Genomic DNA, 21,402 nt, shown 5'->3' with positions numbered 1-21,402 from the left:
TGTTGAGTTTTAGTGCATATTTTTTTTTATTGTATATGAAATTATATATTCATGCAAAAATATATGAATTATATCTCTGTTATGTGTTATATTTGTACTAATTTTTACATCTATCTGTAAATATCAGTTTATCGAAATAAAATTCGCATGTAAAGTCTCATAAATAAAGAATGAAAGCAGTTTATATATCTGCCGCCCTTTATACATATAGTTCGAAGGCTGAACCGTTAACGCGACTGGCGGCGCTTCATCGCTTCACGATCACGATTGTTGCGTCAAACGCACGCGCGCGGCGCGGTAAGCAGTTATGTCTTTTTGCGGACCGTGTCTCACGCTCACGCTTGTCACCTTAGTTTTACGAATGCGCGTTTCGGTTGACATGCGTTTTCGCGAGTGAGCACCACAGGCGGGTCGCGAAATCGTCATCGCCTCTGCCGTCGCCGTCGCCGCCGTCGCCGCCGTCGCTGTCGCCGTCGCCGTCGCCGTCGTCGTCGTCGTCGTCGTCGTCGCCGTCGTCGCCGTCGTCGCCGTCGTCGCCGTCGCGGTCGCCGTCGCCGTCGCCGTCGTCGTCGCCGTCGACGTCGTCGTCGTCGTCGTCGTCGACGCTATCATAATCGTCACTTTCGCCGTTGCTGTAGCTGTTGCTGTCGCTGCTGTAACTGTCGCAGTCGCTGACATCGTTATTATCGTTATCATTATTATCATCATTATCATCATCATCGATGCTCGTACACACAGATCGTATCGCATCGCCGTCGTCGTCGTCGTCGACGATAGTGTCGTCAGTGTCGTCAGTGACATCGTCAGCATCATCGCCAGTGTCATCGTCAGTGTTATCGTCAGTGTCATCGGCAGTGTCACCATCAGCGTCGTCGCTGTCATCATTCATCGTTCGACGTTGCTTCGACTCGTCGGCCAAATCCTCTGGCTAAAGCCCGCTCCGGAGGCGACATGTCAGTGTCAACATCGACATCGATATCGACGTCAACATCGCCTCGATCGCGGCGGGCGCAGTGACGACGATTTCCGTCAGCGTACTCTGATGACGTCAGCCGCGGCGCGATATGATGGAGTCCATCAGAAAATGGTTTTACAGGCCTAAGGTGATTACTGGATTACCGTCGCTCATGTCCTCCGATCGCGATTGCGCGATTTGCTCCGTACATTTCCTCGTCATCCTCACGCTATGTTTGTTATCTCTATCTTAACTGTGCCTCCCTCCCTCTCTACTTTGCCGTGCGTTTCTCTCTCATCTCTCTTTGTGTATCTCATATTTTTTTGCTCTCTATTTTTCTCGGTATATGTATATCATTTTGATTTACTTTCAATGTACAATTCTCTTAAATTCGCGGGACGTTACGAGAGTCTTTCACGATCATCGAATAGATTCTATTTTCTCTTTCTTTCGCCTCTCATCCCATCTTGTGCCGATCGAACGCGTGCGCTCTTTTCCCTCTCTCTCTCTCTCTCTCGTTCTCACCGCGGACCGCGGCTCGACTTCGGCCGAGAGCGCTGTTGCCACCTGTTTCGTGAAAATTTCGCACGGCGCGAGGTGCATACACACATGATAACACTTGTACCGTGTGTACGACTTGTATGTACGCGCGCGCGGCATCGCGTACGTATGTTACACACGCACGTTGCGAGGAACGAATTGTCGTGGTTTTCGCGTAATCGCGCGCCTACGGGAGCGGTCGCGCGCCAAGGCATGCTGGAAAGCGTCCAAATATCCTATACGGGTTTCTCCAGCGAAAGTCGACGCATCCCCGCGACTTTATTCAATTTGAATCCGGAGTAGATACCCTTTCGAGCTGCTCCTCGCGCTTCCGCGCTACAGATTCCGGCGAGCTGGGTGTTGCTCGCCATATGCTGAGCCGTATCAATCGGTAGAGATCGGTGCGATTCAACAAAATTGTGCATTGCGCGTCTTCTTTAAGATTTTTTTCATCTTATATTTTGAATTGCGTGTAATTTTGTATCGTAAACTCAACTTTGAATCACGTGTCATTTTATGTCGCAACTGTCGCAAGTATCATTTTAAATTTAAATATTAAACTATTTATAAACATATGAAAATGTTAATTTAATCACAACATGAAAAAATATATTTCTTTCATTATCTTGCCGTAAATAAAAACTTGTACATGTCTATAATAATTTTAAGTTTATTTCCTTAGTTCTACGTCATTAAATATTACATTCTATAATATAAAATTTTTACGAATTAATAAAGAGGAAGAAATTTTAAATAGATCAGTTAAACCGTGTCCAGTGTTAAAAAGAAGCATTTAATAATCGGAACCAAACGTGCATTCATAACATTTAAATCATTTTGTTTTACCATTTTCCCCATATAAATATTTAATGAATAAATACTTCATTACAAGTGCGATTTTGAGCTGCGATTAAAAATCCAATTGCATATCGCATTGCGATTTAAGAAAAAAAAAATTGCGGTGCAATATGTCGCAAAATTGCACGTTTCTAACAATTGGCCGAATTGAAATAAAGGATTCCGAGAGTGATAACTTTGTATATTAACGTTACATCAATGTAGCACACGAAAGCGTATAGTTTCTTACTCTCCTTCCCCCCTCTCCATTTCCCGCACGTTTAGCTCACGTAGAATATATCGCTTGTTGCGAAATAAAACGTTCAAAAATTTACTTGTCAAAATAAAATATTACACACGAGATCTTTTTCTTTAATAATAACAATAATAATCTTTGTTAACGGGGAAAAAATACCCTTTAGCATACAATGAGGAAAACAGAACGTACATTTTACAAAATCTAATACGAAGATCCGTTTTTATATCAAGCCCCGGGACTCTGGATTGATTTATTAATTGATATCACGATCTTTTTCTTCCTATTAAATTCCTTATCTCATATTGTCAGCAACTGAATTATCTGCTAAATTGGTGGAGGAGAACAACTATTCTCTAGGGTATGGAAAGTGTTACGCTTTCGCATAATTACTTTATTAACACCATAACGCGCGCCCGCAAGCCAATTTACAATGTTACGAGTCGATTAGTAATTATAGTGAAATAAGGGACGGTGAGAAATGACGGCGCACAATACGCCACGAATGCCGCGGAAAACGGAGTGAAACGCTTTTGTACTAATTGCAAGGCTAAAGCGCTTAAAATTAACAATGTGTCGTAGCGCTGCACGTGACTTTGCGCAAGACGTGGTCTCTTGATACGGGTACGAATAATAAATTCCCAATGATAGATTTCTCTGACGGAAAGGCAGATAACGAATACAAGATGAGTCCTTTGATTGTGTAAATTAACGTTCACGTCGCGGCTCATCGCGACAAAGCGGAGCGTGCCTTTAATATCGCGACGTGTGATACGGCAGCGCGATAAGAATCGCCACATTTACGCCCGAGCGAAATCGATTCCCGACAATTGGCGTGTAACGAAATGTTCCCGTATGCGTTTATCCATTTACCGCAGTGTCGCGGAATTTTCAAAACATGCGATTCAATGACCGTCGCGACACTAGAGTTCAACGAATTCAAATAAGATGCGGACACGCCAAGCCGAGCCGCGTATGATATTGAATTGAAATAAATACCTCGGATAGTATTGCGATATCGCGGAAAAATGTCTGTAAAAAATTGTTATACATTTTTTTTAATACATATTACTTGAGTCGAATAAAGTAACGCAAATTTGTAATAATTTTGTTAAGGAGAATTAAAGTTACCTATTATTATTATTTTGTTAAGGAGAATTAAAACACTTGGGTTGGAACAGGAAGATTTTTAAATGGAAATAGAAAGATGTACCACTTGGGTTCTTATTTATTTTATTGCGATATCGCGAGAAAATGTCTATATGGAAGATACAGCACGCGCGCGAGAGATTTGATCAGAATGGGAACATGTAAAGTGGCTGTTTTTACGACGTTAATAACCGGAGAAGAGAAAAAGAGAAAGAGAGAGAGAGTAAGGACCATTTCTACCGTGTCACTTGACACCGACGAAATCCCGGTGTACGATACGATCGATCTGATTTGGTAAAAGGGACCTTGCATACACGACGAGAAACAAGGAGAAAGAAACGGAGGGAACAAAGATACATGGGGATCGCCGGCGATGTAGGGTGGCGGCACTAACAAGAGGGTCAACGTTGACTCGGAATGAGTCACAGCGACGCTCCGTATTTTTTTTCCCCACATCCGATGACATTGCCCGTGCGAAACGAACGCGAAACGTGTATTTTCACCGCGCGGTAGAATTTATCGGGCTTCCTCGGAAACTGCAATCGCTCGCTCGTCGACAGACGCGACGGTTTAAAAAGCATTCTTCTTCGATTCATACATTCGCGTAAAATTTGCTCTTTGTATGTTGTATTTTAATCATCGTGCTTCGTGGGATGGGAGTGCGTCATTCACCTCGCCGCGCTCGACGTTGAAAACACGCGCGACTTTCTAGTAAATCGTCGTTACGAACTGTTGAGCGCTCCGGCGAAACTGCAAAGCAGAGGTGATATTTTGAAAGAAACGAGCAGGCTCGAGAGAGCGGTTCGTCCGAATCGCGTTCCTCTCCCCCTTTCATCGGACGACGGCGATCGCGGTCACAAAATAGGTCGCAATTAATTTGCTAAAACGCGGTCTCCGAACGGAGGCTAGAGATGACACCAAAATCCAACACTCTAGAACCGTAGAATGATTGCTGAACACAAACGTCTTTCTATATTTTGCTTATTCTTGCTCTATCTTTCGAGTAAAATATTATTGTCTCAAGGTGAGAGATATGACTCAGGGGAGATACGACAATCGTTCAGACGTCAGTCTAATTAAACATATGAAACAAGCCCAAGTCGATTAAACGACTGATGAGTCGACTGGTATTTTTGCATAACGGTATAATACTTGTTATATGCGATTGAAACCACTACGAGTTTCAGAAGAGAAAGAAGAATGTTCCCAAATTTTTTAAATTTTTTAAATAAGAGATTGTAAACGGTATTTTAATGTGCATCAAAAAATCTCTGATTTTTCGTACTGTACGGCAAATTATTCCGTATATTTTTGCAAGTTCTACGAACGCGCGGAGCAAACGGTACCGTCCATAAGTATGCCACGAAATTGATCGGCCTCACGAATTTTCTGATATCCTTTGACGACATCTTTGAACAACATTGAATTTTTATATTGATCTTGCTATTCCAGCTTGCAGTTATATCTCGACAGGATTAAAAATATACAAACGTTTATAGATGCAAATGTGATATTAGAGTTTTGCGCGCAAGCTCTGAGGAGGCTCTTTTAGTCGCAAATTGGAATACCGTAGAATACACATCCAATAATAATGCACAATGCGATACGGAAGAACTTTCTGCGGAGCTATCGGAGAAGTAGATTACTGATTACGTTACGTATTATGTTTACATTATGATGATGACTAAAGGTCGATTCAGATACAGCCGTGCCGTACCCGTACCGTATCCGTACCGTGCACGGACAGAAACATTAGACAAGGATGGAGACAATAGGAATCCTTGTCTAATGTTTCTGTTCGTGCACGGTACGGATACGGTACGGGTACGGCACGGCTGTGTCTGAATCGACCTTAAAACGAAATTATTATTGAAACAAAAGTTTGAAAATTTTATATATCGCGGTTGAATTTTCTCGTTCTCATCGCCGACGAAGCAAACTTTGCTCGCGTTTGACTGTAGTTACTCTGAAAAAATTATTTTTCGTTTTAAGAGGAAGAAACCAGCGCGTTTCTTTCACGTGTAAAATTCTCAGAAGAGAATGTCGCTGTAACGAATTCGTTTTCATTTCGAACATATCGGTATCCCGGAAATGAAACGATTATTGTCATCGTACAGTTTGCGAAAAAAAAAAGAACAATGCGTTTCCTCTCCCGCTGAGCATATAACCTTCTCCCTCTGCTCGCGCGCAAACGGCTAACATTGTTCTAGTTTTACGATATCGATACGGTAGTTTAATCGATTTATTTGTCACGCCGCGCCGCGTACGTAAGCATGACTCCTGAGTCATTTCCAGTAGGACATATGATTCAATATCAAGTACATCCGTACGGCACAGCACGAACATTGCACCGTCAGAGATTCACGTGCACCTAAAGCACGTTATTATTAGCACGTTATTGAGCAGCACACATAAATAGGAGTATTATAAATGGGAACAGTAGGGAGGGATTGTTTCTTCTCCGTGATCTCGCCGTTTTCAGTGAAATTATCTCTCTACCGCTATTGGAAATAATATCGATTTCGAAATTTAAACCGAGAGAAAAAATTCAACCCCCATTCCATTATAAATCGCGCTTTCTTAATTGCTAAAAATATATTTTCCATAAAATTCTTGTCTGCATCGATAAGACAAGAATAAATCCATGTTTGAACTTTACACAATCGACGATCCGTAAATAATGAGTTACGATCGCGCGCAATCGGTTTATTTTATCTTACTTTTAAGCATATTTTCTTGAATAAATCATTCGTTCTATATGTGTCGGCTGCTCTTTTTACATGTAAAATCGCTATTTTCGTAAAAATCCTTCAGTCGCGTTTTAATCGATATAAATTAAAATTGATCGCGCTTCTCGAATCGGATTCCGCGTCGTAATCGGATTTAAAGCCGGCTTTTCTCAAAAAGGGATTCCGAATCGCCGCGTCTCGTTGAAACGTACGTTGCCATCGATGCGACGAGAGGCACTTCCAACGTGATTTTAGAGCTTACGGTCATCGGGTGACCTATATTGGCCACAAAGTATTAAAATTTACTATTATCTTAAAGTACCACGCTACGTTATAATAATTCAACGATGATTCAGCGTGCTTCTGCATCCTTGTAGGTCGCCGATGTCACACACGCTAATTTTCGTTACGATTAAAATGCTCGTTAGATATAGGAATTGCAGGTTTCGTCGACGATTAAGTCGGATTCACCCTTTACCCTATACTCGCTCGACGTCATATCGGTACAGTACAAATTCATTCATCGGGAATAATACGGTAGATTTTCCACGCGCCGCGCCCTTTAATCGTGACGTGGGTGACCCTTTCGTTATGACGTAGGCGCGAATTAGTGTCATTGTTCAGATGTGTGGCTCCGTCAGTTTGCACTGCAAACGTGGATTTATCCCTCACGAGTATCCGGGAAGGAAAATCTCCCTATCTTTTTCTGAAGTCCGAGGAAAATGTGATTCAGACATTTCTTAAGCTTTGCTCGATATGTGAGATGTACTTGGAACGCTCAATTTTTTTAATTAATTTTTTTCTAATCGATTTTCCACATTTTGTCGTTACAGAAGGATGACACAAGTCTACTGGCTCAGTTCTTCTACGCCGACGAGTCTCTGAACGCAGTCGCCTGCGAATTGGACTCCTTCGACGGCCGACAAGAGCCGGAGAGATGCACGACGCTGGTGAATCAGTTGCGACACTGTCAGGATAAGGTGCTGACGATTTGCAATCAGATAATGGACGATTTGATACCCGAGAGCCGCGCTAATCGAGACTTCAGGGTGAAATTCCCCGATGACGTGATGCAGGAGAACTTGGCCGGGCAGCTCTGGTTCGGCGCGGAATGCCTGGCGGCCGGTTCCTCGATCATGAATCGGGAGGCCGAGAGCTCGGCCATGAGACCGTTAGCGAAAGCTCTCACCAAGTCGTTGGAGATCGTCAGAAACTTGTTGAGAGAGCACGCGCTCAAGGGCCACATGAATTTGAAGGTATATTGAACGTATACCTATTATATATAAGTAAAATTCGTCGACTCATTTAAAAGACGAGTTGCAGTCGTTACAGTTTCAATATTCTAAAGTCCTACGGTGCAGGATAAACGAAAGATATTCCTTAGGTCTTTGGGAGGAAGATAATTATCGATTTTATTCACTTGATCCTCTTGTTTGTTGTCTTGCATATATAGTTTACGATTTGATGAATAATCAGGCGACCATACTATTAATAGTATTTACTTTTTTAGGCGCAAAATCCTCTCGAGCCGTCTCTGGAGAAGCTTATTGAGTCGTTGAAGATTTTCGACCGGCTGTTTGCCGATTTCGAGCTGTGCTATGTCGGCGCTATGGTTCCGGTCAAATCGACAAAGGAGTACGAGCAACAGGAGCTCGTATGTGTATTGTTTTCAGAGACTCTGCAGCGAGCGCTTGAACGCGGGCTGTTGGACCAAGCAGATGTAGATAACTATGAGCCAGCTTTAATGTTCACTATTCCCCGTCTGGCTATCGTCTCGGGACTTTTGGCACCGCCTGGCGGACCGTTGTGCCTCAATTCGCCTGACACCATAAGCGAAATGTTTAGACCATTTAGAGTAAGGAATTCACTTGAAAATTATTGCTGACCATGATCTAGCGAATTTGTTTAAAAGTGTATCTGTATGATATATAGATGGTATTATAAGTGTACAGAAAGGCAAACTCGTAACTTTTTCCATTTATAATACAATAATCAGGATCAGCATTCATTAATCTTTACATTTCGTAGCTAAGTATCTTCTCTTCACTTACCAAGATGTAAACATACACAATTAATTTTCAGACTCTCCTTCTCAAGATAAGAGAACTATTATGGACGTTAAACAACCGCGAGTTGTACATGTTGGAGAAGTTATTATGCTCGAACGAGGAGCCATCAGGCTCGATTACGCACTCGACGAAATCGACGTGTCAGGACATACCGGATTTGGAAGAATACGTTCATAATTTTTATACCGGTTATCCGAACTGCAAAGAATTTATCGTTGATTTCTATACTGTGACGAGAAATACGGGCAACAACATGGACGAGGTAGCGAGCGATGCGGTTCAATCGTTGGACGAAAGTAGCAGAGGCGATCAGTTACCGAGCAAAAAGCGTGAGCAGGGAAGACATGGACGTAAAACGAAGAGAAGTGCGGAAACTAAGCGTGAAGATTTAAACATATCCTCGGACGAATGTGATAGTAATGTAATATGTGACAGCGCTGAAAAGATGCAGCAGAGTGATGGGGAAAGTGTCGACGAACGAATGCAATACGAACGGGAATTATCTGACGGCGCTTCGCGCGACATTGGGCAATTTCTTCACGACTGTGATTCAGTTTCTAATGATGAGAACGATGTTAGCGCGAGTTCCGACGCAATGATACAGAATGACGTTGAGACATTAGTTGTAGCGGGAACCAGTGCTTCAAATACTATCGAAGACACGCGGAATGAGGAAAGCTTCATTACCTCCGACTTGACTAAAATGTTCGAGGGATACTCCGACAACATGGAGATTCCACAGATGCAGTATTTGTTTAATCAAGTCGCTCATGGAAATAGCATTGACAGTGAGGCGCATATATCCGAGAACACTTCATCCGATTCAGACTCTAAAAAACTTATCTCGGAGGCGAATAAAACGCTTTCAAACCTTTTATTAGACTCTAGCGAATGTCCGAACGAGATCTCGGAACAAACAGACTCCGGCATATGTACGGTAATATCGTCCGAGAACACCAGCTTGTATGACAAGAGTCCGGAAGAAAAGAAAACTTTTGATAACGAAATTCAGCAAGAAGGATGCGGTGTATCGGACGAGGAAGACACGCAGGAGAATACTAGCTATTCTTGCTCTAATATGAACTCACCAAAGAAAAAGAATCCCGCTATTTCGGAGAACTCGTGTGTTTGCGGCATGAAGAATGTTAGCAAAACATCTACTTCGAATCACTCGATCGAAGTACCCGGTTTGCATTCGAACGGAGACAGGGAATCCACCGGCAAAAACATTCCACAAATATCGTCGAACTTCGATGGCACTAACGAGGAATTCGTTGGCGTTGCGTACGGCAACGGCCAATTGACTCTTTGTGATTCCAATCAATCCACCTTTCAGATAAACTATTCTGAGAATTGGGAAAATCTCAATTTGAATATAGACGCGTCGAGTTCCCGGAAAGAGTTCTGGGATGACTTGAAGTGTGAAAACTGCCCGTCCACTTCTCGAAGTATCGAGAAAATCGACAGTAAAATAGAAAGGTACGTGCAGGATAAGGTGAGGAAAACGAGAGACGAAAAGCAACGACGGCGACACCAGCACAAAATGGACCGAAACACGCACAAAGCTCATAGTAGACTGGGAGAGAAGAGACACAACCACCTGCAGTTTATGCGGGTGGCCACAAGTACCGAGAGCTCCAGGTCGAATTCCACGGATCGATGCTTGAATGCCCGGTTGACCAGTTTCGGCGCTAGTTTGCATCTTGGTCAAAATACTAGGCAGATGCCGAATTTCGGCAGTCGCAGTCCTCACATAAGTCCGCGACTTCATCACTTTGAGTCACGCGGACAATGCTGTTGCAATCTCAACACGCATTGCGTGAACAAACACTCCTCGCCACAAAGTAGAAAGTTGCTGGATCATAGAAGATCCCAGTCTGAGCAGATCGCTAGAATGAAGGAAAGAGATGTCGAGAAGAGGGAGAGACACGAACGAGACAAATATACGCGCATAGAAAGTTGCAAAAGAAAACGTGGAAGCGGAAGTAGTCTAATGAATGACGGATTGGGCCCGAGGACGGACAAGAGCGGCTTGGTGACCGACATCGCAACTACGCCGCAGAACGTGGTTTGTCACGAATATCAAAGTGCAAAAGACAATAACACCCGCAGATCTGCGCGAGCAGTAAGATTGGTCAATGCCTCGACAGTGTCCGGCGTGTCGTATTTAAATTCCCATCAATCTTTAATCTACAAACCCGATGTAGCGTCAAGTTCCAGTTGTTCAAGCTGCTGCGACTCGAGTTCAGAAACCAGCGAGTTTCATAGCGACTGTCAGGACGACGAGGAGATCGCATTGGCGATGCAAGCCGCCGAGATCGCAAATAGAAATCAAATCAGAGCCAAGTTTCGGTAAGAGGATATATTGTTACTTTACTCACACGTACCGTGTAAACGATAACATCATTATACTTGAAGTTTATCGACATATTTAAAAGATATTGATATATTTGCTAAATACTTCAATTTAAAAAAATTTACTAATTTGGATAATTAATTTGAATACGTTTAATATTCAGTCTTTACATCTTTTTTACGTATGTTTTTCCTGTATTTATGAATTTTGTATATTTCTTTATTCTATATATAGATATTATTACATATTCCTATTTTCCATTTTTCCTTGTACATGCATAATATTTTTTGAAATATAATATGTAGTCTCTTCTCCAAAATAAAATAAAATACTACTATTGTTACATTTCCAGATCCTCGGAAGATCTTGTCCATCGCCTCTTCGTTTGCATAGCAGGTGTGGCAGACCAGTTGCAAACAAACTTCGCATCGGATTTGCGAAACATTTTAAAGTGTGTTTTTCTTATGAATAGCAGTCAGACAGTTGAAGATACCGAAGAATCGAATACTCAGAATTTAGCTTCTGTGGCAAATGCACCACTAGATACGACAGAGACAGAAAGTATTCATGAACGGCAAGAGTCCTTACCAGAATACGAAAATGTAGAGGAAACCACTTCGAACGAACACGACCGAAGTACGGGTATGTTGACTTTTACCCGAATACATTTTTAAAATTTAATCGCGAATATCTATGAACCAAACAATGATTTAGTATTTAATATGTAAAGTATTCTTTCTCTTTCCAAAGGATAAAATTTTTAATCTTAAATATAATATAACAAAAAATAAAAAAAAAATAAATATATCTCAAATTATTTGCGTATGTACAAATACAAAAATGAAATGTTTTAACTTCAATTTGATGTGAAATACGATATAATATAATTTATTCTTATTTTAATTTTGTCTAATTCTTGAGCAAAAAATTAGTTGTGGACAGAACTACATTCACAAACTTACTATCTAAGTTTCTCTTAAGTCCTAAGAAATAGATATTTATTATTTGACATGTAATTATATAAGAAATTTATATTAAATATAATCATGTCTCTGTTTTTCGTTTATATAGCTTCTCCTGTCACTGAAACGGGAGAGGAATGCGTCGAGAGAGCGCCTGTTTGGGTGCCGGACAACGATGCGCCAAGGTGTATGGCTTGTCAGGCAGGATTCACGGTTGTGCGACGTAGACACCATTGCCGAAATTGTGGTAAAGTGTTCTGTGGTCGTTGCAGCAGCAACAACGTTCCACTGCCTCATTTCGGGCACACAAAACCTGTGAGAGTGTGCAACAGGTGTTTTCTGTATCAAGTGACGCCTTTTACGGTATCTCAAGTCTCGTCCGCCAGATGAATGTTTCCGAAGTGGCTTGTAAATCCGGTTATTTTCTATCGAATTTTTTTCCCTACGCGATACATTTCCTTTCCAATATACAAGATATTCGCGCAAGTTCGACAACCATAATTTTCATAATAAAATAAGTAAATATTCTTGTATCTTATAGGAACACAAGTGTCAAAGTTTCGTTAGAGCATGTAATTATATGATACGCTCATCCGGTGTTGAAAAGTTTAATTCGATAAATTAATTGTTGCTTTATTAGTTATTCAATTAAGAAATTGAAGTAAATTTTTCAAGTATTCGAATATTTACTCCTCTTCTGCTTTTTTTTTATTTCTTAAGATACAAAAAGATACATTGAATATATATCGAAACATCTGGTGACCTTTCGATTTATCCAATTTTCAACAATGTATAATTTGTAAAAAAGAAAACTGTAGACAGACGCGTTTGTATAATAACGAATAGAGGAATTGGAGGAAAATCGTTGTCATTAGATTACTTATATGCGTTATTTTTACACTTGTATGCACTTAATCAATAAAATTAGATGTACCTATAGGCGCTAATTGCTCATATTTTTACACATCATGATTAAATATTTCTCCTAAGGTGTCAATCTAATTTGTAACAACTGTGGCAATGTAATTTGTGTATATGGTGTAAGATTTCTCGTATATTCGTTTCAAAATTTTTTTAAGAAAACTATACGTATTTAAGCGATTGTATACAAGATAATAATTTTCAAGCACGCTTCTGCACATTATTATTACTCTCTCTATTACTATTTTCATATTATTATTGTCTTTATTATTTACAATTAGTTATTATTATGCCTCATAAATATGATTCTTATCGAGATTTGTTGTTCAAATTATAATAATAATTATTATTATATAGGAGAAGTCAGGGTCGAACGCAGATCCTCGTTCGTAAAGTCAATAGTTTGATTTATTAATCATCTTAGTACATAAATCCGAACGTTTCGGCTCAGATTTGAGCCATCTTCAGCAGTAACGAAAGTTTGTCACGTTCTCCGTGCCAAAAGGCGAGTTTTCTGATTCGAATTGTCAGAAACGTAGACCAATTGATCCATATCTGTAATTTATTTAAGTTAATGATACGATATTAAGAAAAAAACTTCCGAAACTTCGGACCAAACGGTCCGAAAAACGTGGGAAACGAAGCCAAGTACAACAAGAATAATCTGCGAGGAGACTTAACGGTCTCGTCGACACGCCACACAACGATGAAATGACAGAAATTGCAGAGGAGAAGTGTGTCATAAGTCAAATCACCGGCGAGGATTATACATAGTGTGTCAAGTAAATAAAATAAAATAACAGATATTCGGTGTACCAATAGTGAAGCGTTCATGAGCATGGATTACAATTTGTTCAAAATCGCGATATATGCGTGATGCAAGAATTCTGTGTCATTTTGTGAATTAATACCATTCTTTTGTAGTTTGATGTGAGTTATTTCAGAGACTAATCTCCTAGATAAATATCTTTCGTTATCTAAGATTTTGACAGTCTCCCAATCAAAATCATGATCAAAATTCAATCTATGTTCGGTGATAACCGATTGAGTCGTTGTATTTCTATGAATGTGATTACGGTGTTCTGAGATTCTAGTTTTCAGTTGTCTCATCGTCTGGCCCGCGTATGACGCGTCACAATTTTTACAAGATATTTTGTATACTACATTTTTATTAAATTGAATTAGAAGGATATCTTTCTGTACTTTAATAAATTTCTTAAGTTTGTTCAAACTATAAAAAGACAAGTTGACATTTTGTTTTTTAACAACCCTTTTAAATTCTTCAGAAATACCCGGAACATATGGAACCGTGAGCCAAGTACGTCGTTCCTCTTCGTTTGTGGGTGAAGGTTAATTTTGTTTGCGAGTACATTTGTTAAGTAACGATTCTATTCTAGTATTAATTGTATTAAAGATAAATGCCAACGGGTAGTCGTTCTCCAGAAGAATATCTATTATGAACTTAATGTTCTTAGAATGGTATCTCGGATGGGAAAGTAAGAAGGCCCTATCCACCATGCCCATGATCGTGCCTCTTTTCTGAGAGACAGGGTGCTGCGACAGGAAATTAAGCCGGCCTAAGAACGTTGGTTTGTGAAACCAATCGAATTCTAATGTGTTCTCATTGTTAATAATTGTTAAGTCTAAAAAATTCAGCTTATCACCCCCCACCTCAATTGTGAACTGAAGTCTAGGGTGATAAGAATTAAATAAATGCAAAATAGTGTCAAGAGCGTAAAAAGGTACCGCCATGGCTATGTCATCTACATATCTAAAATAAAACGGTAAAATAAACGTAAGTTGTCGCAGCACACTACATGCTTTTCAAATCCTGCATTACCATGTCTGCAGCGATGGGAGAAAACGGAGAGCCCATGGGAGAACCAAATTTTTGTTTATAAATCAATTTGTCAAAACAAAAGTAAGTTGAATTTAATATTAATTCAACTGCTTTAATAAATTCATCCTTTGGTATGTTGCAATGTTTAGAAATGTGTGACCATCTATTGGAAATGCTTTCTAAGACTAAATCTGTAGGCATGTTCGTGAATAGAGAGATCACATCTAAGGAAATCAGTACGTAATCATTATTCAAGTGTGTTTTATTTAATTTTTTGGCTAATTCGAAACTATTATCAATATGACTGTCAGGTTTAGGAATACTTTTACAGAGATAATCTTGTGCAGAAAAAAGGCTAATGCATATGTAGGGCTGTCAATGGAAGAAATAATAATTTGAAAAGGATGACCTGTTTTTTGAATCTTTGGTAATCCATAAGTTCTCGGAAGAATACCATCAGTGCATAATAATTGTTTGTATTTATAGTTTGAAATGTATTTTTGATTTTTCAATCTCACAATTGTATCCCAAATTTTTCTTGTGAGCGTTAATGTTGGGTCTTTATTAATTTTTGTGTATGTGATTGTGTCCGATAACATATATCTGTGATTCTTTGTCTATAAAGTTATTTATCCAATGCTACCGTGCTATTGCCTTTATCGGCTCTAGTAAAAATAATATTAGGATTACTATTTATAAATACTTTTGTGGCTTTAACGAGATTAGAAATTTCCGAATGGAGAGGGAATTTCGGAGAAAAAGAAAGAAGGTTATTGTTAATGATTGGAATGGAGCGGTTCCTAATGCTCAAGATCTTATCTATGTGTAAGCCCCTCGTGTTACTTTCTGTGCTTTTTATAAATTCGATAATAGTCTTTTTTATGTTGTTAATGGGTAAAGATGTCATTTCATCGTTGTGTGGCGTGTCGACGAGACCGTCTTAAGTCTCCTCGCAGATTATTCTTGTTGTACTTAGCTTCGTTTCCCACGTTTTTCGAACTGTTTGGTGAGTTTCTGAAGTTTTTTTTCTTAATATCGTATCATTAACTTAAATAAATTACAGATATGAATCAATTGGTCTACGTTTCTGACAATTCGAATCAGTAAACTCGCCTTTTGGCACGGAGAACGTGTGACAAACTTTCGTTACTGCTGAAGATGGCTCAAATCTGAGCCGAAACATTCGGATTTATGTACTAAGATGATTAATAAATCAGACTATTGACTTTACGCACAAGGATCTGCGTTCGACCCTGACGGCTCTGATTTCTCCTATATTTGAATTTCGAGGGTCCTCATATTAATTTATTTAATAATGATTAATTTCTTATAGTTATATCATTGTGCAGAAGCTTATTACAAAATAGAGATTTATTTCTGTCAGAGATGTGTGTGATAAAACCTTTCTCGTGTTCTGTATTCTAAAATGAAAAAAAAAAGACGATTGATACAGATACATCATTAAGTTATCGATATATGTATTTATAGCAACCGCAAGTGTAAATAATATATTCTTGGTACAGGTCATAAACTTATGATATAACTTATAAATATAATTCAAAATTATTAAAGAAAGCGTGGAGCCACACATATTTAAAAGGATTTGAACCTAGGTAAAATATTAGTTTCAAAGTTTTAAATCAGCGGACAAGTGATGAATAGCATTGTTACATCGCTATTGTCTCAATATGAAGATTCATTTCTTTCGAAATATCTCAATTTCTCGTTATAACAACCAAGAGATCGCACTCAAAACTTATGCATTTTCGACACGCTTGGGTTGACAATCGACAATTGATTCTCCATGGAAGAGGTTTCCTCGTGTAAGACTTACAACATCACTTTCGAAGCGTCAAATTATATATAGTGTATATACACCTGTGTAATGTATAATGTGTACTTGTATGGGAATGCGTATGCATCACGTTCAAACGAATAACGATGAAGAACGATAGAACGAAAATTCCGCGTTCAATAGTTGCGTCACGCCGTAACTTATTACCGCGAGATAGAATTTCTAAACGTCTACTGCCCGTTGAAGTGTTTTGGAGTATATACACAGGTGCGTTAGCACACACCACCAGCTCCTGTGCCAAATTTACGACAATAAGTTACCTCTTTCTTATATCTCACACGAATTTGGTTCCTATTGGAAAACTCGTATAAGATACTTCCGATTACTATGAAACATTGCGTTACGTTATAGGTTTCAGGAATGCGAGTTTTATTCATGATAGACGGTCATTCAGCGTCATACGTGCGCTCGATTGATAAAAAGAGCGGTTGAATGTGTACAGATCTTTCGCTCATTGACGTTTCATGAATTTTGTCGCAATTAATAGATTTATGTCGTTACCAATTTTGTTTCTAGTTATGTTTTATTATAAGGAGACGTCTCAATTTTCACAAGATGTGAGACAAAAGATATCAATCATGATCAATTTTAGCAACTGCTTTCCTCATGTTTTCGTTCTAATAAATTTTCGTTCTTCAAATTTTCATATTTAATGAATCTTAATTTGTTGTTACGTCAATATCTAAAAGTCGATACAAATTCAAACTTGTGGTTTATTAATTAATAGCAATTTGGGACACAATATTTAATTAAAAAAGAGTTTAGTGAGTACAATTATGTATAGACGATTGTATAAATTGAATGGTAAGTCGATTTGTTGCGGTTAACATCACTTAAAGCAAGGGTGTTAATTGAAGCCGACATATATCAATTAATCTGATCATTTAGACACATAATTAAGATTATCGATTTTCATATGAACGTGTATCGTATATATTAATGTTGTCTTCTAAAATAATGAATAGTGATATCACTCGGCGCGATCAGATTTGGAAATCGTTATGTATTATAATCGCGTGTGCGTATCTATTGTAAACAACAGATAGGACTTTTTACTATTCGAAGAAAGAGAAATATTGTACAATGTCTACGGAACAGTGCTTGTAAGTCGTGAGAAAGTTAGTAAGGAAGAGACAAAGAAAAGAACTTATTTCTGTAAGGAGCACATCGAGTAGGAGGTAAATCCTTAGATTACAGATGTTTACACGGAGAGTTATTTTTTACACGTAATCAATGCCTTGCTAGAATATCGTGCTTTCAATTTCGAATGCGACGAAGAAAGCCTCCGGCTAAAAAAAGGCTAGCGATTAAGCGCGACATCGCTGCTTAAGCATCTCCCTTATGTAATGTGTGAATCATTTTGGTGATCAGGTTCTTCCCCTGTGCCTAAATTATATTACAGGCACCGAACTATATTAATAGTGGAACGCTCCGACGCGCTCGAAATGTGATCTGAGAGAGATAGCTCTAATTTGAAAAAATCTCATGTGTCTCTCTCCCTCTCTCCTTTCCCTTTTCTTTTCTTTCTCAGAAAAATACAGTCCAATAAACTTATTTGACGTTCTTTAAAAGGACATAGTAATAAAGTACTAAACCTAGAGCAATATAATGGCAGCAGATTCAATTAGAAATTGCTATAGATATAGCAGTGCTTTATATCCGCATTGAACTTGTGTTTTTTTTCTTTTTTTTTTAGTAGGGTTTGCTGCTGCAATTTAACAGTAAAGTATTTAATTAAATTAATTAGTGATATGGCTCACTGCGCTAACTAAACTTTCGATAAAAATGTGCAAGATTTCCACTGAATAAAAAATGAAAGAAAAGAATAGAACTTTCTTTTTTCTTGCATATGATTGGTATATATGTATGCATATATTGATATATATTGGTATATATAGATATAAGAAATTGCTTAAGGAACTAAAGAGTTGAAAGAAAGTTTTAAAAAGCAAGGCACTGCGTCCCGACTAGGGGCGAATATCCATTAAAGAAGAAGAAAAAGAAATAGAAAACTATCTTTTATAACAAATATAATTCTCTCACTCGTTCTCTCTCTTTCTCGGTGTAAAACACTTCGTGCGATGCTTATATAGAAAGGAGAATTCCAGTATTACCATAGTTCAGTGATCGCAGAGTAGCCTGTGAGTATAAATTAAACGAAAAGGATAGAAGCGTGTAAAAAAAAAGAAAAAGGAAAAATAGATATGTAAAATATTGAAGAGATGAAACGAAATATAGAGTGGATCAAAAGTCACGATGTCGCGAATAAATTTAACTAAAAAGAAGCTTTATTGTATTTATATATGTGTGAAATAAAAATAAAATTTTTTTTAATTTTTTTAAATATGTAAATAATTCCAACGGCACTTTTTATTTATATCAATTGATTTAACAATGTTCCAAGTACATCTGGAAATTTTTTCAAGCTAATCGCAATCGTCAATTTAAAATGGTGGACGATCAAAGTGTGTGTAGGGTCAGATTGACTCAGAGTGTTCTCCTTGAATGAAAAAATAGGTGTGTTCTCGGAGGGTTAACAATAGTTGGTTGATTAGCTGCAATCTCGTTTCTCTTTCGATATGGTGATTTTGGTCCACCCGATACGTCGAGGGGCTTACGATTTGCCAATTAATTAAGAATTTTCCATTACAAGGCAACAAAATGTACCCCTCTGAATTATTTTTGTATTATTTGCCTAAGTGGTACGTATAAACAGGTATTCTTCATCAAACTCGCGTTTGTCGATAGATCGTCTTGATAAAGGCACATGATTGTTCGCCGGAGAAACAATCGGTAACAACGTGTAACCAATGATAAAAATGATATTATTAATTACTATTGACCATAGTACTTGACACTGAATTTACTTCGATCGATATCGGAAGACTAACGATGCATGATGTTATGTCACGTGTGATTTTTGAAGGAATGGAGAAATACTTGTAGACGAATGCAATTTATAGATGGATGTGTATATGCGTGTGTGTATATGTATGTGTATGTATGTGTATGTATGTGTATGTATATGTGCGTGCAAGTAACAACTATAATTCGCAATATTACATCATGAGACGAAATGTCTCTTTAATATTTGAATGCACTGTGGTTTCGGTAATGGATGTATTCAAACACGAATATAAATAAAGTTTGTTAATTAAAATGTTTCTCTTATTACCTTTACGTTAGGCGATTTACTTTGCACAGTATATCATATTTCAATTTTTAAAATATTTATCTTGTAAAACAATGCGTTTTTAATCGTATATATTATGTTAAAATCTTATTTCATATTGATCTTTGTCGATTAAATTTTTAAGCGCTGATTGCAAACATATTTATAAATAATTAAGTAAACTAAAAGATATAGTAGTTACAAATTTTTGAAATAATATTTAAATATGTATGTTATGTTTTTATTATTTAAAATTTACAATCAAAATTATTATTTTTAATTAAACTTTCTCACTTAGATTATTATTTATTGTAGCAACTAGTAAGTTTAATCAGATTTATAACACAGATAACTATGTCAAAAACAAAATGGTCCATTCTAGGCCATATAACATTTTTTACGATAATCTCCAAAATAATACGTACGGCAAAAATAATGCACCACACACACGCACGCACACACACACACACACACACACACACACACGCACGCACGCACACGCACACACACATCATTCACAGACAATAGAAAAAAATTACTTACAGAATTATAAAGCTAAATATACACAAAACTATAGAATAATGAAAAAAATAAATAAATATAACAACAAAAGCATAAAAAATACGTCAAACTTACGAAAAAATCTTACAAGGGGACCTTCAGGCTAACGGATTTTTTTTGTACTTACTGTACTTGAGAATCATCGATCACCCGGACATCAATTTCCTAAAGCATTAAGGCGCGCTTTTTAGAAAAACTCGAGAAAATTGACTTTGAAGAATTCCAAGCGCGCTATGTACACAGAATTGTAATTTTAATGTAAAATTTATCAAATCCATGCTAATTAACAGATATTTAATCATCGTTTTCAATGAAAAACTTACATTTTCTTATTTTGAATTGCCACTCACTTGAAAAATCGTACTTTGTATTCAAGTAATTTTGAAATTTGAATACTTGTAATAAATTAAAATTTTGGTACAAAAATAAAAAACGTCAGGTAGAAAATAAAACACTTTTATATTTTTTAAAATTGCGAGAAAATACAGCGCAAAAATGATATTAATAAAAATATTGTTTAATTTTTAAAAGTGAATTATATAATATGAAATATATAGTATATAAAATATATTGTATACAGTCGTTTTACACGTCAATATTGCACGAACCAGGATGATATTCATCGTAAAAGCAAGGGAAACAGTTAGTTTCACGACATCTAGCACACCGTACGAACGCAGATATTTTACAGGCGCAAGGTTTTTTTAAAATTTCTATTGGAAAACATACTTCATTGACGTTCATAAAAATGTCTCTGTCATCACAACGGTTTGAAACGAACCACGCGTATCGAATCATGTTCTTAAAGATTGGAGAGAACAGCTGGTGATGTACAATAGATTTAATTTTAATGCAATCTTTATGATTCGATACGCGTGGTTTGCTTGTGGATAACTTATTTTCTTTTATGTCCTATTACTTCTTCAATCACTCCTTGTATAAATATTGGATCAACGTTTGAAGTTCAAATGGTATGGATATGGATGTGAACCGCCTTACAGACAAACGTGAAAGAGACAGTGAAGAAAACGAAGAAATAGATATATATGTATTGCATAAATCATACACATAAAATGCTAAATTATATTACAAATTAAATACTTATTGTTTTATAAAAGCATAATATATAGACTATATATTATGCTTCTGTATAATACGAGTAGAGTAATACGTGATAATATATATATTACGCTCTCTCTT

The 21,402-nt window shown here is 37.7% G+C and overlaps 1 protein-coding gene across 1 annotated transcript; it reads left to right on the top strand.

The window, feature by feature from the left end:
• The first annotated feature begins 295 nt into the window (after positions 1-295).
• Positions 296-19,629, top strand: LOC139817101 (lateral signaling target protein 2 homolog). The gene is made up of 6 exons (XM_071784919.1): positions 296-1,103; positions 7,300-7,722; positions 7,977-8,321; positions 8,549-10,887; positions 11,244-11,533; positions 11,963-19,629. The coding sequence occupies exons 1-6, from the start codon at positions 1,065-1,067 to the stop codon at positions 12,241-12,243; spliced, it is 3,717 nt and encodes a 1,238-aa protein (XP_071641020.1). The 5' UTR covers positions 296-1,064; the 3' UTR covers positions 12,244-19,629.
• Positions 19,630-21,402: the final 1,773 nt, after the last annotated feature.

This window comes from Temnothorax longispinosus, chromosome 1 (assembly GCF_030848805.1).
Source record: "Temnothorax longispinosus isolate EJ_2023e chromosome 1, Tlon_JGU_v1, whole genome shotgun sequence".
Taxonomy (NCBI): domain Eukaryota; kingdom Metazoa; phylum Arthropoda; class Insecta; order Hymenoptera; family Formicidae; genus Temnothorax; species Temnothorax longispinosus.
Note: the sequence above shows the minus strand (reverse complement) of the source record. Positions and strands in the feature narration are given on the sequence as shown.

Excerpts from the sequence above, each read along its gene's own strand:
- LOC139817101 (XM_071784919.1), top strand. The coding sequence starts at position 1,065 with ATGATGGAGTCCATCAGAAAATGGTTTTACAGGCCTAAG. Across the intron at positions 1,104-7,299 it reads AATGGTTTTACAGGCCTAAG|AAGGATGACACAAGTCTACT; the intron begins GTGATTACTGGA and ends TTGTCGTTACAG. Across the intron at positions 10,888-11,243 it reads CAAATCAGAGCCAAGTTTCG|ATCCTCGGAAGATCTTGTCC; the intron begins GTAAGAGGATAT and ends TTACATTTCCAG.